The sequence below is a fragment of the Papaver somniferum genome, chromosome 5 (assembly GCF_003573695.1).
Source record: "Papaver somniferum cultivar HN1 chromosome 5, ASM357369v1, whole genome shotgun sequence".
NCBI classification, from domain to species: Eukaryota; Viridiplantae; Streptophyta; class Magnoliopsida; order Ranunculales; family Papaveraceae; genus Papaver; species Papaver somniferum.
Genome location: NC_039362.1, coordinates 30,180,531 through 30,197,105, shown reverse-complemented (window position 1 = coordinate 30,197,105; position 16,575 = coordinate 30,180,531). Strand labels below are relative to the sequence as shown.

Here is a 16,575-nt window from a genome sequence, read left to right as displayed (position 1 = left end):
GTTTTTTTTTATCTTTGGTCTTTGGTTATGATCGCACCACTACAGTTACTCTAAGCCTTTTGTAAAAGGCGTGCCGTGCCTTATAGACAAGGAGTATGACCTGTGAAGCCATAAAAATCTCCGGCTAGCTATCTTATCTTTACGCCTATCTATCTAGTGTTAGATGATTTGACGGATGCAAGAGCTACAAGCAAACCAAATCATTTTCCCTAAGTTTATCCGATTAGGTGGAGCAGGTGAAAGTAAAACAAGGAAACGGCTAAAAAATGTAGGGTATTATTGCAACAATCAAAACCGACAAATTTAACAAATGCGTCAAATTATGAGGAAGAAAAACACAACCCTTCTCAATCAATGGATGGATTGTGCAAAAAAAAAAAAGTCCTACTTTCCGATACTTGGATTTGAAAAACTCGTTTTATGGTGCAACTTCTTGCTTTTCTAGCTTGTATTCTTCTAAGGTGGCTTGCTTTTCACGGTTGATGTTAATGGCCACATTATACATTATATGGTCAGCCGTGACCACAGCTATTCTTTGGTTTTAATATATTTTAACCTCAAAAATCAACACGCATTTGGGGAAAAAGTAATGGGGAGCCATCCTTGTCCTATTCCTTGTTTCCTCCTTCTAGAACCTTTGGTAGGTGTTTGCCTATCAGGAAATCGCTATTCAGGATAATTTTTCAAAAAAGATTTTTGGTTTTATCAAATTTTAGATTTTATAAGAAAAAACTTACCATAGGTCCATAAGAGTTGATTTCTTTGGTAAAATGTGGAAATATGAAATCCACTATACAACTTGATCAAAATTTCTTAGATATTCCTGTCTTTCATAAATGCAATTTCTATGCCTTTATCAGTAGTTTTTTCATAAATACAAAAAGAACACCAATAATTTCAAGAGATTATCTATCCATAGAACAAGGAAATCAACACATATGTGTTCATTAGCATCATGAGCCATCCATGTACAATTCTTCCCTCCTTTCTTTCTGTTTTGCATATTCCTGCTTAGTTGTTTTCTCGGAAAATGTCTTTGTTTTTCCTGAAGTTTCATATTGCTAGCACCACTGCCAGTCTTTCTTACACCATCGGTTTCGAACTTGAAGTTTCATATTTCAGATAATATATAAAATACAGGGAAAACAAACACTTTTATCCAAATAGAGACTTTCAGACAGACAAAACAACAGATGACTACGTTAGACAAAGCAACTGATGACTTAGACCACTTGAGCCTATCACATATTTCAACAAAAGAACATTACCAGTTTATATTTTAATGCAATTTGACAATTTTAGTGGATGCCTAATCATGTTAATTAAGTGCGTATTCTTTCTTACCCAAGGCTCCACATATTTCCCTTGTTTAACTGTGAGTTATTTAGAGAGATATAAGGTCTCTTCTTCACTGGTCATATAAGGTCTCTTCTTCACTGGTCATATAAGGTCTCATAACACTTGATCTTACTCAATGATGTGTTTGGCTTTTGTTATTTAAACCTATATAATACTGTACGGATACTGGTTACCTAAGACAAACCTAACCCACATGTGTGGATGATTTAGTGCATCTTCCACTGTCATCAACTTGGCCGCCACCTTCAACTACTGTTATTGGAATCGTCAGCCCTACATAAGCATCGCAGTGGTCTCACTCATCTGTTAAACGTAATTGATTTTCTTTCTGTTTACCTTTTCTACCTATTGACGAGTTCAGTTTCTTTTTGCTTTTGTTTACCTTTATGGCTTCATTGCGGTCGAGGAGAATCATCTCCCCACCGCATTCTCATACATTATAACCGCAATTGTGTGTGAGTTTGTAATGTCAATGTGTGAGCGGTGTTGAGTTAAAAGGTGATTGTGAAATCAAAAAATCTGCAGTAACCGACATTACCCATCAAATTTGACTGGAGATTCATGCATATGACTCAAATACCAGTAAATAGATGCGTCAATATCACCTAATCAAGTTAAACCAAATACCTAGCATGATGAATTACTAAGACAAAGTGCAGTCTTTAAAAATTTGCACAACAGCTGGATCAGTGAATACTGATCTATATATATATATAAGCGATCTACATTTCTATTTTTGTTTAATGCTTTATTAATATTACTATCCAATATCAATTTCACCTGACGTGTGCTTCTTGTAAAGACCAATTCTTCTCATGTAATTACATGCTAATATGGATGGTGTTTACTGTTTAGGACTCGCTCTTAGAGCGAGAGCGGTAGTTGAAACAGGTTAACTACGTCTACATGATATCAGAAGCAGATAGAAGAATCATAACCACTGCATGCATCGTTTTAATCAGAATATTCTGAAGTGAGAAAGAATCGCTAGGCTACCTGTGGTTACCTGTGCTTTCGTTTAAGCCTCTGGAAAATGGGTTTCATTGGTTGGCTCGAGTTCTGACTCTGGTGGTCTACTGTAGCATGGTTTGGTCCAAATGGAACTAGAGGTTTCTTTTTTGGTGCACATGCATCTGTGAACTCAAAATTGCATTTCCCAACAGGTGCATTTTCCTTTCCTTTTCCCCGTCTTGGACCCTCCAATCTCTCTAAAATCCTAGAGGTTTTCTCATCCAACTGCTTACTACCATTAACAGGGGATAAAATGGTAGACGTCTTTGTCTTCGGTCTGGATACACCTTTGGGAGCATAAATTTTGCCCTCTTCGTCCACAATCAGTTGCTCCCACTCTTCTGTAATACAAGCAGCAGTCAAATCCTCGATTTTTGTTATTTGAGTCTGCTGCCAAGTGCAGTCTGGTACATCAACGGTAATCATTGGCGTTGAACCTGCTGACATCTCTAATGACTCTTTCCTGGGTAAGATGAGTTCAGAGTCAATCTCGTTGCGTTTTGGTTGTGGTGTTGAAACCGCTGCCATCATATCTAATGACTCTGGCCTGGGCAAGATGAGTTCAGAGTCGATCTCGTTTCGTTTTGGTTGTGGTGTTGAAACCGCTGCCATCATATCTAATGACTCTGGCCTGGGCAAGATGAGTTCAGAGTCAATCTCGTTTCGTTTTGGTTGTGGTGTTGAAACCGCTGCCATCATGTCTAATGACTCTGGCCTGGGCAAGATGAGTTCAGAGTCAATTTCCTTTCGTCTTGGTTGTGGTATTGACCTGCAACAGAATCAATTCTTTAGATCGACATTTCATTTAGAGATTGGAAATCCACGCAGAATGATTTAGAACCGATCATGGTTGGCCTCATGACAAGTTGTTAGCCACTCTTTGATAGCAACTTCACAATTCTTTACTAGCAGGTCTGTCGAGTGTACTGCTATTACTCACAGACCAGGCAACCAAGTTGACTCTGACAGAGTTTAGGTATTTCTCTATGACTACTTGAGGTCAGATCAATACTTCTACTATTATTTGATGAGTAATGTTCTACTAGTTACTACAAATACCATAATGTGGAAGCATAAGTTTACCCTGAGGTTCATGTGAAAAGTCATTCCACAAGCACAAGCATTTTCTATCTACTAGTAGTTGTTGCCAGTAAGAAGGTTTCTCCATTCAAGTCGTGGCTAGCAAAAATAGATGATTATGTAAATATACTTGTGGATTTGATAAAAATCTCTGTGTCTGTGTTAGAAAAACTCATGAACATTTACAAGCTTACTTAGAGAATACATTAATCTTAGCACATATATCATGAAGAGTCCACGCAATGAAAATGGTGGAAATGATTACCCAAAATGTAAGCTTTCTTTTACAAGCAAGTTTAGCTTGGGGTGGAAGCCTCGCTCATGCAAAAGAGGGTTGTAGTCTCTTAGTTCCATCTGGAAGGAAAAAAACACAAGGAAATGCTCTTGTTATGTTGGAGGAAATGATGATGGAAATATTTGCAAGGATGACATAACTAATTGCCACAATCTATATCTAACAAGAAAACTCAATCTGCAGATAACCATTCTAATTATGTAGTTTTCCACATTTACTGTCAGATCTCAGACCGATCGTTTAATAAGTTTCTGACTAGATGGACCATATAACATACATGACCCAAATCCTCTTTTATGATGCAAATTTTTCAAAGTAATTCGACAGGAAGAGCTATTTAACAGTTTAAACGAGGCTTCATTCAGGTTAATTAATATGGATTGTTCACAACTCCAGAAGTATTTTTTTAAGCAAAAACCAAAAATATGAACATAAGTAAACTTCCAAAGATTCTAGAAAACAAAATCTTACCCTTAATAAAGAGGATCGAATAGAGTTCTCTACCTCCAAAGGTACAGCATAGTCAATCAACCCGGTGGCATCAGGAAAGGGCAGGATTTCCTCTGATCCTGCTAGCCTCTGCAATATTTTTTAAGAGTCGGAAGGTAGAAATACAAATGAACAGATATAGAGAGGACAGAGACTGAGACAGGCGGACAGAAGGTACCCTGAGTAGCATTGGCCCTTTTTCTGATGGTTGGAGAATATAAAAGCACTGGAAGGTAGCATATCTCTTAGTTTCCATATTACAGTTTGAAGAACATATCAGTCCCTGATCCAGAGAATGTAGAGCTCCACAAAGCCCTTGAAAAACTGCAACAAAGATAAGAAGCAAACTTACAATTATACCAATAAACTTGAGACATCATTATGTAAAAACCAGGAACCAATGAACTAGGACCTCACTCGACATTACCACTTACATTGGGCGTTTAGTTCTGATTTATCAGATTCATCTGAATTGGCTTCCATCTCATGACATGCTGATGGGGTAACGATATAGGAACCCCCAAACATCACACCTGCAAATGTTCACCGAAAAGGAAATATGTACAAACTGTATATATGAAAAATAATTTGCTGAAAAGTGCTAAGAAAAGATCAATTTATGAATTTGTTTTGGCTTAAGAGATATTGCTGGAAGGGGGGTTTCCCGTGAATCCAGATACTCTTCTAACCCACAATGGCCAAAAGTGAGATAGTACAAACCTTCACTTAGAGAGCACAATTTGGTGCGCTCAATAACAGTAAAGCTGATGGGTGCAGAAATTTGCTGGAGGTTCGGACAACTCTGGAAAGAAGGCAAAAATAGAATCGTTTGTTCTCCAACCTTTACTGCAGTTTCAATCAGATTACATGTGCCAAGGTCCTGGCGTGTTAGTGGGCAGACAGAGGACTTCTTCGTCTTATTTCCTCCTGAACCATCTAAGGGCAAGTCATGACACCTACATGTCTACATAAAGACACCAATGAGCATGATTTGCTGTGTAATGATATTCCAAACCATCATCATCTTAAACGTTTTTATTTTCATAGTCTTGAACTCCTACTAGCAAATTGGCAAATAAAGTTACAAATACCATCGAGATTTAGCCTATACTTGTGCCAACCACATTTGCTGCATCAGTCTATCTCTTTTCCTTTTATTAACTGGTTAAATAACAAATGGACCGAAAAATTTGTCCTTGAGGTTCATGATAAAACTATAATGCAAGTTTTATATACTTATAAAATATAGTACCTCACAAGGGCTGAATCCGTCAATTATCGGGCTCATCGTTGCAACCAAATTGCAAAAAACCTTGTCCGTAGAACCAACGAGACTATTCTTAAAGTGAAAGACAGCTTGCAACGGTTCCTCAAAGTCATCCTTCAGCTCCTGGTGCCATTGCTTTACAAGGCCACACAATATCCTTGCATCTGCATGCTGATACTAATTAAGACATCCACACTTAAACTAAATTTCACATTGAATCTTCATAGTGCTTCTTACCTGGAAGATATGTTCGAAAAGAACAGTTCTCAAGATCAGAGATACTGTTACTGAACTTCTGGACATCCTCAGACATACTTTTAGGCTGACAGGATTCTTGCTCTAACAGTATAAACTCGACTGAAACACATTTATCTGCTGCATCCTGTCAGCAAAAAGGTTAATGTCCAAATGAAATCGTTAGCTCTGCCTTCAATAGTGACAGGTAAGGAAAAAAATATCCAAAGGTAGTGGTGACATTATCAGCTTACTGTAAGAGTTTCCCGAGCAGATTCAATGCCTTCCACTAAACAAGAGCTGACACAAATCACTTTTCTAACAATATCTTTACCACCCCACGAATAAAGAACTTCGTCCCTTAGGAGCTCCCCAAACGTCACATCTGTTTATTAAGAAGCATACACATCAATTATTATCCCCAAGAACAAGTGAAAATGTAAAGGACTTTGACAACAAAAACACTCCGGAGACCAATGAATCCTTGTTGTCGAGTATGAAACTCACATGGCCTACACTCTCCATGTGTTAAGGAGTGCATTCCAAATTTGCTACATGTCTCGGCCTCTCTAATTAGTAATTAGAACTACATATATCTGTCTACTAATAACACTACTCATTTAACAAAATGGCAACACAAATTCTCTACAGATTCCAGAAATCGAAGAAATGAATTACTCACCACCATCACTGATTCTAGTAACTGAAGAATTCATCATTTCAGGTAAAAATCCATCAGTAGGTAAGTTGTTTACAGCATGGTGAAAATCTCGTAAACTAAAATCTCCTCTCGGACTATACGCAATCTTCAACTGATGTTAAATCCACGTATCAGACAAAACACACAGATCCAGGTTTAGCTGAAAAAACAATTCAGATATGCAGAAAAACCCTAGATGATTATACACTTTTTGTAGTAATTACCTCATCAAAGCAAGAAATTCTCCTCCTCTGAAGATAACATAAGCTTATTCTATCAGTGAGGATCTCTGATTGTTTATCTCCTCTTCCTCCTGTAGAGATTGCGTATTGATTTGCTAGTTGCAGTAAACACTGACGAAGAATAAAAAACGACACAGATATTCAAAATCGAGCTTCATTACCCCGAATCAACAAGTAAATTCCAAAATCATAACCAAAAATCCACAAAATCAGGAAAAAAATTGTTCGATAAACAGAAATCGATCGATTGAAGCGAAATCTGTATGGAATTTTACCTGTTTCAATTCTTTGAGAAGAGGAGGGGAAATTGTTCGAAGATCGAGCATGAAACAAAGAAGAACCATATCTTTCTTGTGTGAAATTTTTAACCCAAGAAAATCAAATGTATCCTTAAGATTTCGAAATTTGAACACTTGATTAGTATGATGGCAGATCTTTTTTTCCCGCGATAATAAGCCTAGTGAAAAATGATGAGGCGAGTGAAATTTGAATTGCGTTTCTTATTAGTGTATCCGTATGTAGTCGATTTCGGTCATTTCCGCCGAAATTTCTGCGAAATTCCGGATTTCGGTCCAAGAAAACACGATTTTGTTAATTTCGGTCGGACGAAATCTTTGAGAAAATTTCGCCTGAAAACGCGTTTTTCGGTCGGAATTGATTTGTCTTGACCGGATTTTTTTTTTCTTTCTAAATTGAGTAGACTAATCTCACGTACAAAAATTAAAAAGATTAATTCACTCACTAATATTATTGCTTGTTGTTGTGTTTGAATTTCTTGAGCTAAAATTATTATTTGGTGTTGATGATGAGGAAGGTGAACAACCAGATTTACTAATACTATGTTTGTTTTAAGTGATTATCGATACGAGGATATAAAATATGAAACCGAGATTTTACCGAGATTTTAAAACGGAATTTCCCCGAGACAAAGTTGTACCAGTATCTCGGTGTCGACCGAGACAATCCGAAATCCGAAATTGACTACCTTGGTGTATACAAGGAAAGGAGAGAGACACCATAGTCCATAGGAGAGTTTTTTATTTACCCATCGTGAGTTAGAGTACACCCGATTAACCCGCGCGACAAGTCACAGTGGGCCCCACCACAACGCTGAAAAGTAGAAATTGACGTTTAGTCCCAAAGTTACTGGGCTTGGGACGCTTTATTCCACCCCTTCCAAGCCTAGTACGTCTTAGTCCAAAAATTCCCCGGACAGACAGTTTGATCCAAATTTTGGACGAGTTACTCCAAATTTCTGCCGATCCAGAAAATAAACTTTTTCTTACTACCCTGATTACCCTTTCTGTGTTCCGGCATTCATTTTTGACATCTTAGATTTTTTTTTCTGAAGAGAGAGATGAAGGCGGAGCACAGAGACGATTACGATTAGTGTTTTTAAGTAATACAAGTTAGAGTTTTGATCTTTCCATTTTATATTTATTTGATTGATTGATTTTTTTTTTACTTTTTCTTCATTTTTTTGGTTGGATCTGTTTACAGAGATCCCAAATTTAAGAGCAAAAAATGTTTGAAACATCTCGATTTCATTTTAATTTTACTCTCCATCTAACAATTTTCAAAGATGAGAAGGTATATTTTTGTTGATTTGTAAAAGTAATTTGGATCTAAATTCTGAATTTTGGTATGATTTAATCACACAAAAATTGCATCCAGAGCGATTTGATGCCAATTAAATTTGTGGTGGGTTGATTGAGTTGAAACAGTGGAAGATATACAAGAGATTTGATTATTTAAATCTGGATTCATAAACTGATACATGGATAGTGAATGAAAATAGCATAACCTAAGCATAATTACTACGTTAGGTTCGTTTTATTAGAAATGATTGCACTGGTTCTTTATGGTCAAAAAGTAACTCAAGTTGAGATTTGAATACCGATATCTCTTTAACCAACAATATTATTTTATCTGTATTATATGCTTTGGATGCATAGAGGGAATGATTTTTTTATATAATTGTACAAGTAATTTTTTTATGTATTTGAAGTTTTTTGAATTTTATGTATATAAATCTGATTGTTTGTACATTATGTGAGCCATTACTAGGATCCATGATCTAGTATTTGAGATATTGTTTTATGATTTCATCACCGTAAAACTTTGCTTAACGTCGTGGTTTCGAGTCTCGCTAATAAAAATGTGTGACTACTTTACATTTTGATATGAAATCTCACTCAGGATGCTGGTATAATTGATTGCCTTACTGTACTGCAATATAAAAGATGCTCAAGAAGATGCACCATTTTACAATTTTAACGACTGCATTAGCCAGTACTAGTGAATGATTGTTTTACTTGTTTTTGGTTCTTTGTTCATATTAGTTATGTTGGTAGGAGTAGTTTGAAACTTTTTTTTGCAACAAATATTGTTGAGATAAGAAGCCAAACAACATCTAATTATTGATGATTATCCATCAATAGAAGCCTAAAAATCTATCAACGCTGGTGCATGCCATATTCTATCAGTTTCTGTTAGGTTTGGGCGTCCAACTTGTATTCACTGTATGAGGTGTATTTATTTTTACACCAGTTTTACACAGTGTACTTTTTAGTGCACCAGTTTAGTTGGTTCTTAGTTTTATTTGTTTTTGGTTCTTATTTCATATTAGTTATGACATTCAAGGGGTTTGTTATATATTTTTTGCTTTTGGATACATTTAGTTGAATTTGTTTTGGTATTATAAAATTTTAAATTATGATCCAATGTTTTTATCAATTCTTAATGTGCGCTTAGTTGTACACGTTGATTCTTAATGTGTACATAATTGTACACTTATTGATGTGTACATAATAGTCCAAGAGAAGTGGAAACTATGTGCATTATGAGACTTATGCTCGGGTAAATAACTAGAGTAGAAATGATTTGGAGGCATGAAACTCAGGCTTATGTAAATTTTTATTTGTTTCCAGGTGTCCCATGTACTATCACTTTAAGCTTGCATTTCTGTTGTGGCTCCAACTTCTATCTTTTGATGTGAGTAAAACCTAGCTCTTGGGTGGTTTTTTTTTTTTTTTTTTTTTACATTTAGGTTTGTGTTAATAAATTTCTATGTTTTGACCACTCTTCAGTTATGTTCGTAAACTAACAGTGTGTACACATTAAAATTAACTCCTTTTAAAACTCTTTGTTACTTGTCCTGAAGCTTTTTACTGTTTAGCTATTCAAATTATTATTATTATGTCTGCATGAACATTGGTTGTAAGTTCTCTTTGGCCGCCAATGATAGTTGGGAGAGACATGGAAAGATAGGATCATTTGGGTATATATGCTTTGGATAGACGTGTAGACAATATGTGTACATAGTTGTACACATATTGATTATTAATGTGTACATAATCGTACACGTGTTAATTGTTAATGTGTACATAGTTGTAAACATGCTTCTTACTATACAAGAATCTTTTATTTTAGATTTAATTGTTATTTTCTGTTTACATCTTTAATATGATATGCGGTGTTAACTCAGGGGGGACATGGAAATACCGGATCATTTTGTAGGCCTGTATATAATTGTACAAGATGATAAAGATGAGTTCCCAACTAATGTTGCTATGCTTGCAGTCCAAGATGATGCAACACGCTGCAAGGTATTTGTTCTAGTTGTATATTTTGGTTCCCTTGATGACTCCTACCTTAATATTGGTCCTAACTGATAATATGATTGTGTGCTTTAGGCTTTCTTAGTTGAATTTGATAAGTACAACCTTCGTTTAATGAAATAACATATTGATTCTTAATGTGTACATAATTATACACATGTAGATAGTTAATGTGTATATAGTTGTATACTTGTTGATTGTTAATATGAATAATTGGTGTTATGCATGTTTTACAGGGGTGTACATATTGGCGCACCTGTGTAAATCTTATGAAAAAGTATGTTTCCCTTGTCTTACAAGGGTGTACATATTGGTGCACCTGTAGGAAGTAATTCCCATGAAAAAATAGGTTTGTGTGTGGTTGTGAATGATCATCTTTATGCATGTTTTGAAGCGGCGTACGTATTGGTGCACCTTTGTCATTCCCATGTAAAAGTAGGTTTGTGTGTGGTTATGAATGATCGTTTTTCTACATGTTTTGCAGGGATGTACACATTGTTGCACCTGTATAATTCCCATGAAAAAGTGTGCCCGAGAGTGAATATGAATGACCGATTTTATGCATGTTTTGCAGGGGTGTGCACATTGGTGCACCAGTGTATTTTCAATGAAAAAGTAGGTTTGTTTGTGGCTATGAAGGATTGATTTTAGGAATGTTTCACATGGATGAATACATTGATGCACCAATATGCTTCTCATGAAAAAGTAGGTCTGGGTGTGAGTATGATTTATCTGTTGTGCATGTTAGTAATCTCCTTTTTAGTAAAGTGCAATGAATCACTGTACTGGGATATTTCGAATCCATATTAAGTTTGTGTAGTAATGCCCACATGGATTGTGTCTCTGACCATAAACTAAGTTCTTATTTTGATCGTTTTTTTGCTTTCTTTTCTTACGTGGATGTTGGTGAAAGGATAATCACTTTCTTTTCAAGCTGCGATTTTCTTATGTTCATTGTTTCGTCCTCAATGCAGTCCGGCTATTATGGATGTTATCCAACTGGTGCTTGACATGGTTGATATTTTTCTCAATCTGTGCGGACTAGGGTAGCAGTCTGGATATCATGGATTTTGGATTTTTTTGGATCTTTGCAGCGACGTACATAATTGTACACACAAATGTAAATTAAAAATTTTTAAAAATGAAAATTATATAGTCATATGGGTACTCTTTTTGTAGCTCTCGGAAAATGCTTTCCAAATATATAAAGTTTGTCGATTTTGGACGGGCGGTTTAAAAGATAAAATTGTTTTTAATTACTTTTTGTATTATTTAAAATTGTTGACGTGTCATTTTCAGGTTGAATGCGTCAGTTACAAAATCGTCCCCACTCGTTGAACGTGTGCTTTATGAAACACGTGTGGAGGTCAGCAGCGTCTTTACACAATTTTTGGATTAAACTGTACCTAGTCAATTAGGTCTGGACTAAACTGTTCTATTTAGTGGGGTTTTGGACTGAACCGTTTTTTCCCCGCTGAAAACCTCCCCTGCTAAACTCCCGGAGGACCCTCCGTTTTCGCTCCGTTTCCCAGCTTACAATGGGTGTAGAATCATAATTTTTGAAGCCTAAATTATATATTTCTTGGTTAAATTTGTGAAAGAAAAACTCTGACATCTCAACCAGGGGCGGAACTAGGAATTGAATCTAGGGGGTGCTTCAAAAAAATTTAATGTGTACTTGGATATATTTACCCTGGCTTGATCATAGATTCTACTGGATGTAAGCTAAAACGGGAGAAACTTTAAGCCTAATGTAATGAAAAAAAATTGTTTGGGGGCTTAAGCATGGCTGTAGTTCCGCCCCTGATCTCAATGTGCGTGTTATCGACACCGCCAAAGACAATTTAATTTTCTGATAATACAACAATATTAGACATTTTTTGGGAGAACTGTTCACTTAGAGCAGAGAGCAGATTTGTCCACTCCCACCCCGCAGCAGGATAGGCAAACTGACAAATAGGATGGGCAAACACTCAAATTTTAAAGTTTGCTCATTTCGTCTCAATTTGGGATGAACGATGTTGATACATCAAGATAGTTACCCCTTAGCAGAGCTACGGAGCCCCAAAAGGAAAGGCAAATCCAATGTGAAATATGGGGGACTTGGGGACTAAAACCCAAGTCCACTAGAAGGTATCCACAATATGGAAAGGATAAGGAGAGAATTAACGGAAAAGGAAAAGGTTGTATTAGAGAAAGAGTGATATTAGTGGTAATTAAGGAGGTTTGGGTACATGTGGCATGATGTCTTAAAAGGAAGGACTTTTGGGAAAGTTTATAAAAGGAGGTACATAGTACAATGGAAAACAAGCTCTCTCTCATACCATTCCTAGAAAAGTGTTGTCATTAGGTGTGACTAGGACGGATAGGACCAATATCATATTCACCCCTCAACATTTGGCGACCACATCCGAAGGTTCGTGCCTAACCCACCATGACACACCAAGGAAGCACTAGCTCGGGAGCCTTAGAGAATCAGTTTATCGAACAGCCGCCAAACCCGGAAGGCGAGAGAGTAGGAATAGTGTCGAGCCTGATCACACAAGGGAGAAGAACAAACGCCTTGCAAGAAAAAGACAAACAACCAACATCTGGAGATGCGCCACCCACGCGGCCCTCTATGCAAGAAATGCAGAGAGAATTGGATGACCACGTCCAGCGAGAACAAGAGCTAAGGAAGTTGTTAAGAACGGCCGAAGCTGAGCAAAACACTAAGGAAGCGACGAATAACATCAAAGAGGAGGAGGAAGAGCCTGTATTCATGTCACAAGAGGCGATAGCCAAGTACCTAGAAAAAATTACCGGGTAGTAAAACAAGACAACGACGACTTCATGACTAGTCCATACTCCCCCGAAATCGCAAAATACCAGTACCGTGAGGATTATACTTCACCAAAGTTCAAAGTATACAATGGACAAGGGAATGTGCGTGAACATCTTAGCCGATTCTTGTCACCAAAGTTCTAAAACAGTTAATGGTAATACAAGGAGCTTTGTACTATTGTGCCGCAGAAGGGTCCCTCGCACACAGAAAATACTTCAGGAGCTACACACAGAAACTTGCGGGCATACAGGTGTCGTCCATCTATATAGAAATCTCAAGAGACTAGGGGTATATTGGCCAAGTATGTCAGCAAAAACGGCAACCTTTCAAGATAGTTGTGCCGGCTGTCAGGCTCCACCACAACCCGCATAGGTTTGCTCAGCCAAAGGAGTTGATTGGAGACAACCATATGTCGACTATCTCCAGCACGACAAGCTACCTAGCGAAAGGCAAGCGGCATTAAAAATTCAAAATAAAGCAAAACGTTTCTTCATAAATGAAAATGTGCTTTACCGAAGAAGCTATAGCAATGTGATCTTGCGATGCTTATCTGATCAAGAAGCGACCGAAGTCATGACTCAATCCCACAATGCCGAGCACCAAGGAATGCGGAAACTATTTATAGAGCTCCACGAAGGAGGATTCTATTGGCCGACCATGGAAAATGACACCGCTAAACATGTTAGGAAGTGTTTGAGTTTCCAGATGCACGGGACGTTGATCAAAGCGCCCCACACCCAGTTGCACAACATAGTAACGTTGTGGCCATTTCACAATTGGGGGCTAGACCTTATAGGTCCGATAAACCCGGACTCCTCGAAGCGCCACAAATACATAGTAATTGTCACCGAGTATGCATCCAAGTGGGTTGAAACGATACCTCTAAAAGACTACGCTGGAGAGACCATAACCGCGTTCATCAAAGAGCACATCATTTGCAGATTCGGCGCACCCATGTTAATTAGAGAGAATAATGCTAAGTCATTTGTGAACAAGGACGTGATAGAATTACTCCGACAATATAAAACGAGGTTGCACACGTCGACCCCCTATTATCCCCAAGGAAACGGTCAGGCGGAGGCCACCAACAAAAACCTCCTCCGGATCCTGAGTAGAAAAGTGCATGATCACCATAGAGGATGGCATGAGCAACTATCACTCACACTATGGGCATACCGAATTTCAAAACGCAGTTCGATAGGACCATCGCCTTATTCCTTGGTCTATGGCGAGGATGTCATACTACCTGCAGAAATAGTGATACCATCAGCAAGAGTAGCAATGGCCAGCCACACCACACCAGATGAGGTAAGTCACTTCGCACATCTAAACACAATAGAAGAACGAAAGGCACGAGTAGAACCATTTGCTGAGGCATATAGAAAGCAAACGGCTAACTACTACAACCAGGGTGTCCAAGAGAGAATTTACTAGATTGATTATCTGGTTCTAAAAATTTCTCTCACGTGCAAAGAAACGCCAGCGCTCAAAAATTCGCAGCAAACTGGGATGGCCCATTTAAAGTTAGAAATGTGGCTGAGAGCGGATACTACAAGCTGAAAAAGCGGGGGAAGGGGGAAGGTGTCTAATAACCACACCCAATATTTCGTTTCGACAATCTGTATAGTCTAACTCCAATATAATTCCAAGAGAATCAACTAGACAGTCAGACTCAATCGAGGAAAATATATCCAAGAGTTATATCTCAATTTCTCAAATCAATCTTCAATCGAACGGATAGAAATCTGTGAGCCGGATTAATAAGAGAAATAACTTGGATGGTTCCAAAGACCAATATCCAAGCATCAATCAACAACCAAAGGTTGGATTCACCAATTGATTAAAACACGCACAACCTGTGATATTTCAATTATATAATAATATAATGTGGAAAAGAAATAACACAGACACCAGAAATTTTGTTAACGAGGAGACCGCAAATGCAGAAAAGCCCCGGGACCTAGTCCAGATTTGAACACCACACTGTATTAAGCCACTACAGACTCTAGCCTACTACAAGTTAACTTCGGACTGGAATGTAGTTGAGCCCTAACCAATCTCCCACTGATTAAGGTACAGTCGCGTTCCTTACGCCTCTGAATCCCAGCAGGATTCTACGCACTTGATTCCATTAGCAGATCTCACCCACAACCAAGAGTTGCTAAGACCCAAAGTCGAAGACTTGATAAACAAATCTGTCTTACACAGAAAAGTCTATTGAATAGATAAATCCATCTCCCACAGAAATATCTATGAGTTTTTGTTCCGTCTTTTGATAAATCAAGGTGAACAGGAACCAATTGATACACCGGACTTATATTCCCGAAGAACAACCTGGTAATATCAATCACTTCACAATAATCTTAATCGTATGGTAGTAGAACAAGATATTGTGGAATCACAAAGAATGAGACGAAGAGCGACTACTTTTTATCTTACCTATCGAAGATTAAATCTCGAGCAAATCTTAGAGAAGATAGTACTCAATTCGAACAAAGTAAGATCAGAACACGCAACTACAGAGAAAATAGTTGGGTCTGGCTTCAGAATCACAATGAAGTCTTTAAGTCGTTAACCTATAATGGTTTTAGGAAAAACCTAGGTTAAAGGAGAATCGACTCTAGTTATATACAAGACACAATTGAAGCAAAATCGGTTTGATTCACTCGAATCGATTCATGAACATTATAGCCACGGTTTGCAAAAATTGCATTCCTTATTATATAAATGTATTTTTTCATGAGTATGTAAACATACATAACCAATTTTAGAACTTAACCCACTCAAGCGTGCAAACGGGTACGCATACCTAAGTTCCCGGACTTGGTCTTGTTCGCCAGTATGCAAACGGGTACGCATACTGTCGCTCATGACCGAACTCAGTTGAATTAGTACGCATACGGTTATACATACTATAGTTCCCGAACTTCAACAGTTGAATCAGTAAACATGCGGATATGGATACTAAATTCCCGGAATCTGAATACACTTGCAACAGTTAGCATACAAGTACGCATACTGTTTTGTATCCAATCAAAGGTTAATTGTTCTAAACTCCCATTTCAATCATTAAAACATTCTTGGAAGACGAGAATAGCTGTGTCACACAAACTACTAGCTTCAAAGCAATTTTCAAGTGATCGAATTATCAATAAGAAACATTCCAAGTCTACATCAAATGATTGTCTCACACAAATCATGTAAGATGTTACCAGGCGATTTTCACATGATCATCTTTTGCCTTTCGTCAAGAATAAAAGATGAACTTGGTTAAAGCGAAAGCTTACCAACACATATTTCGAAAAATATGTAAGCGACTCAACTCGAAATATCAAATGTGTATAATGTAAAGTCTATATAGCTACACGACTTTTGTCTCAATAGGAGATAGAATAGGAATAGACTTCAGAGTGATAGATGAGTCAAGTCTCCACATACCTTTTATTGATGAAGT

The 16,575-nt window shown here is 37.5% G+C and overlaps 1 protein-coding gene across 1 annotated transcript; it reads right to left on the bottom strand.

Annotated features, from left to right (window-relative positions):
- Window positions 1–2,086: 2,086 nt before the first annotated feature.
- Window positions 2,087–7,140, bottom strand: LOC113281271. The gene is made up of 12 exons (XM_026529974.1): window positions 6,953–7,140; window positions 6,660–6,788; window positions 6,418–6,547; window positions 5,990–6,120; window positions 5,739–5,883; window positions 5,487–5,665; window positions 4,955–5,198; window positions 4,669–4,767; window positions 4,413–4,558; window positions 4,217–4,324; window positions 3,716–3,804; window positions 2,087–3,139 (listed from the first exon to the last, which is right to left on the bottom strand). The coding sequence occupies exons 1-12, from the start codon at window positions 7,019–7,021 to the stop codon at window positions 2,362–2,364; spliced, it is 2,247 nt and encodes a 748-aa protein (XP_026385759.1). The 5' UTR covers window positions 7,022–7,140; the 3' UTR covers window positions 2,087–2,361.
- Between the last annotated feature and the right edge of the window lie 9,435 nt (window positions 7,141–16,575).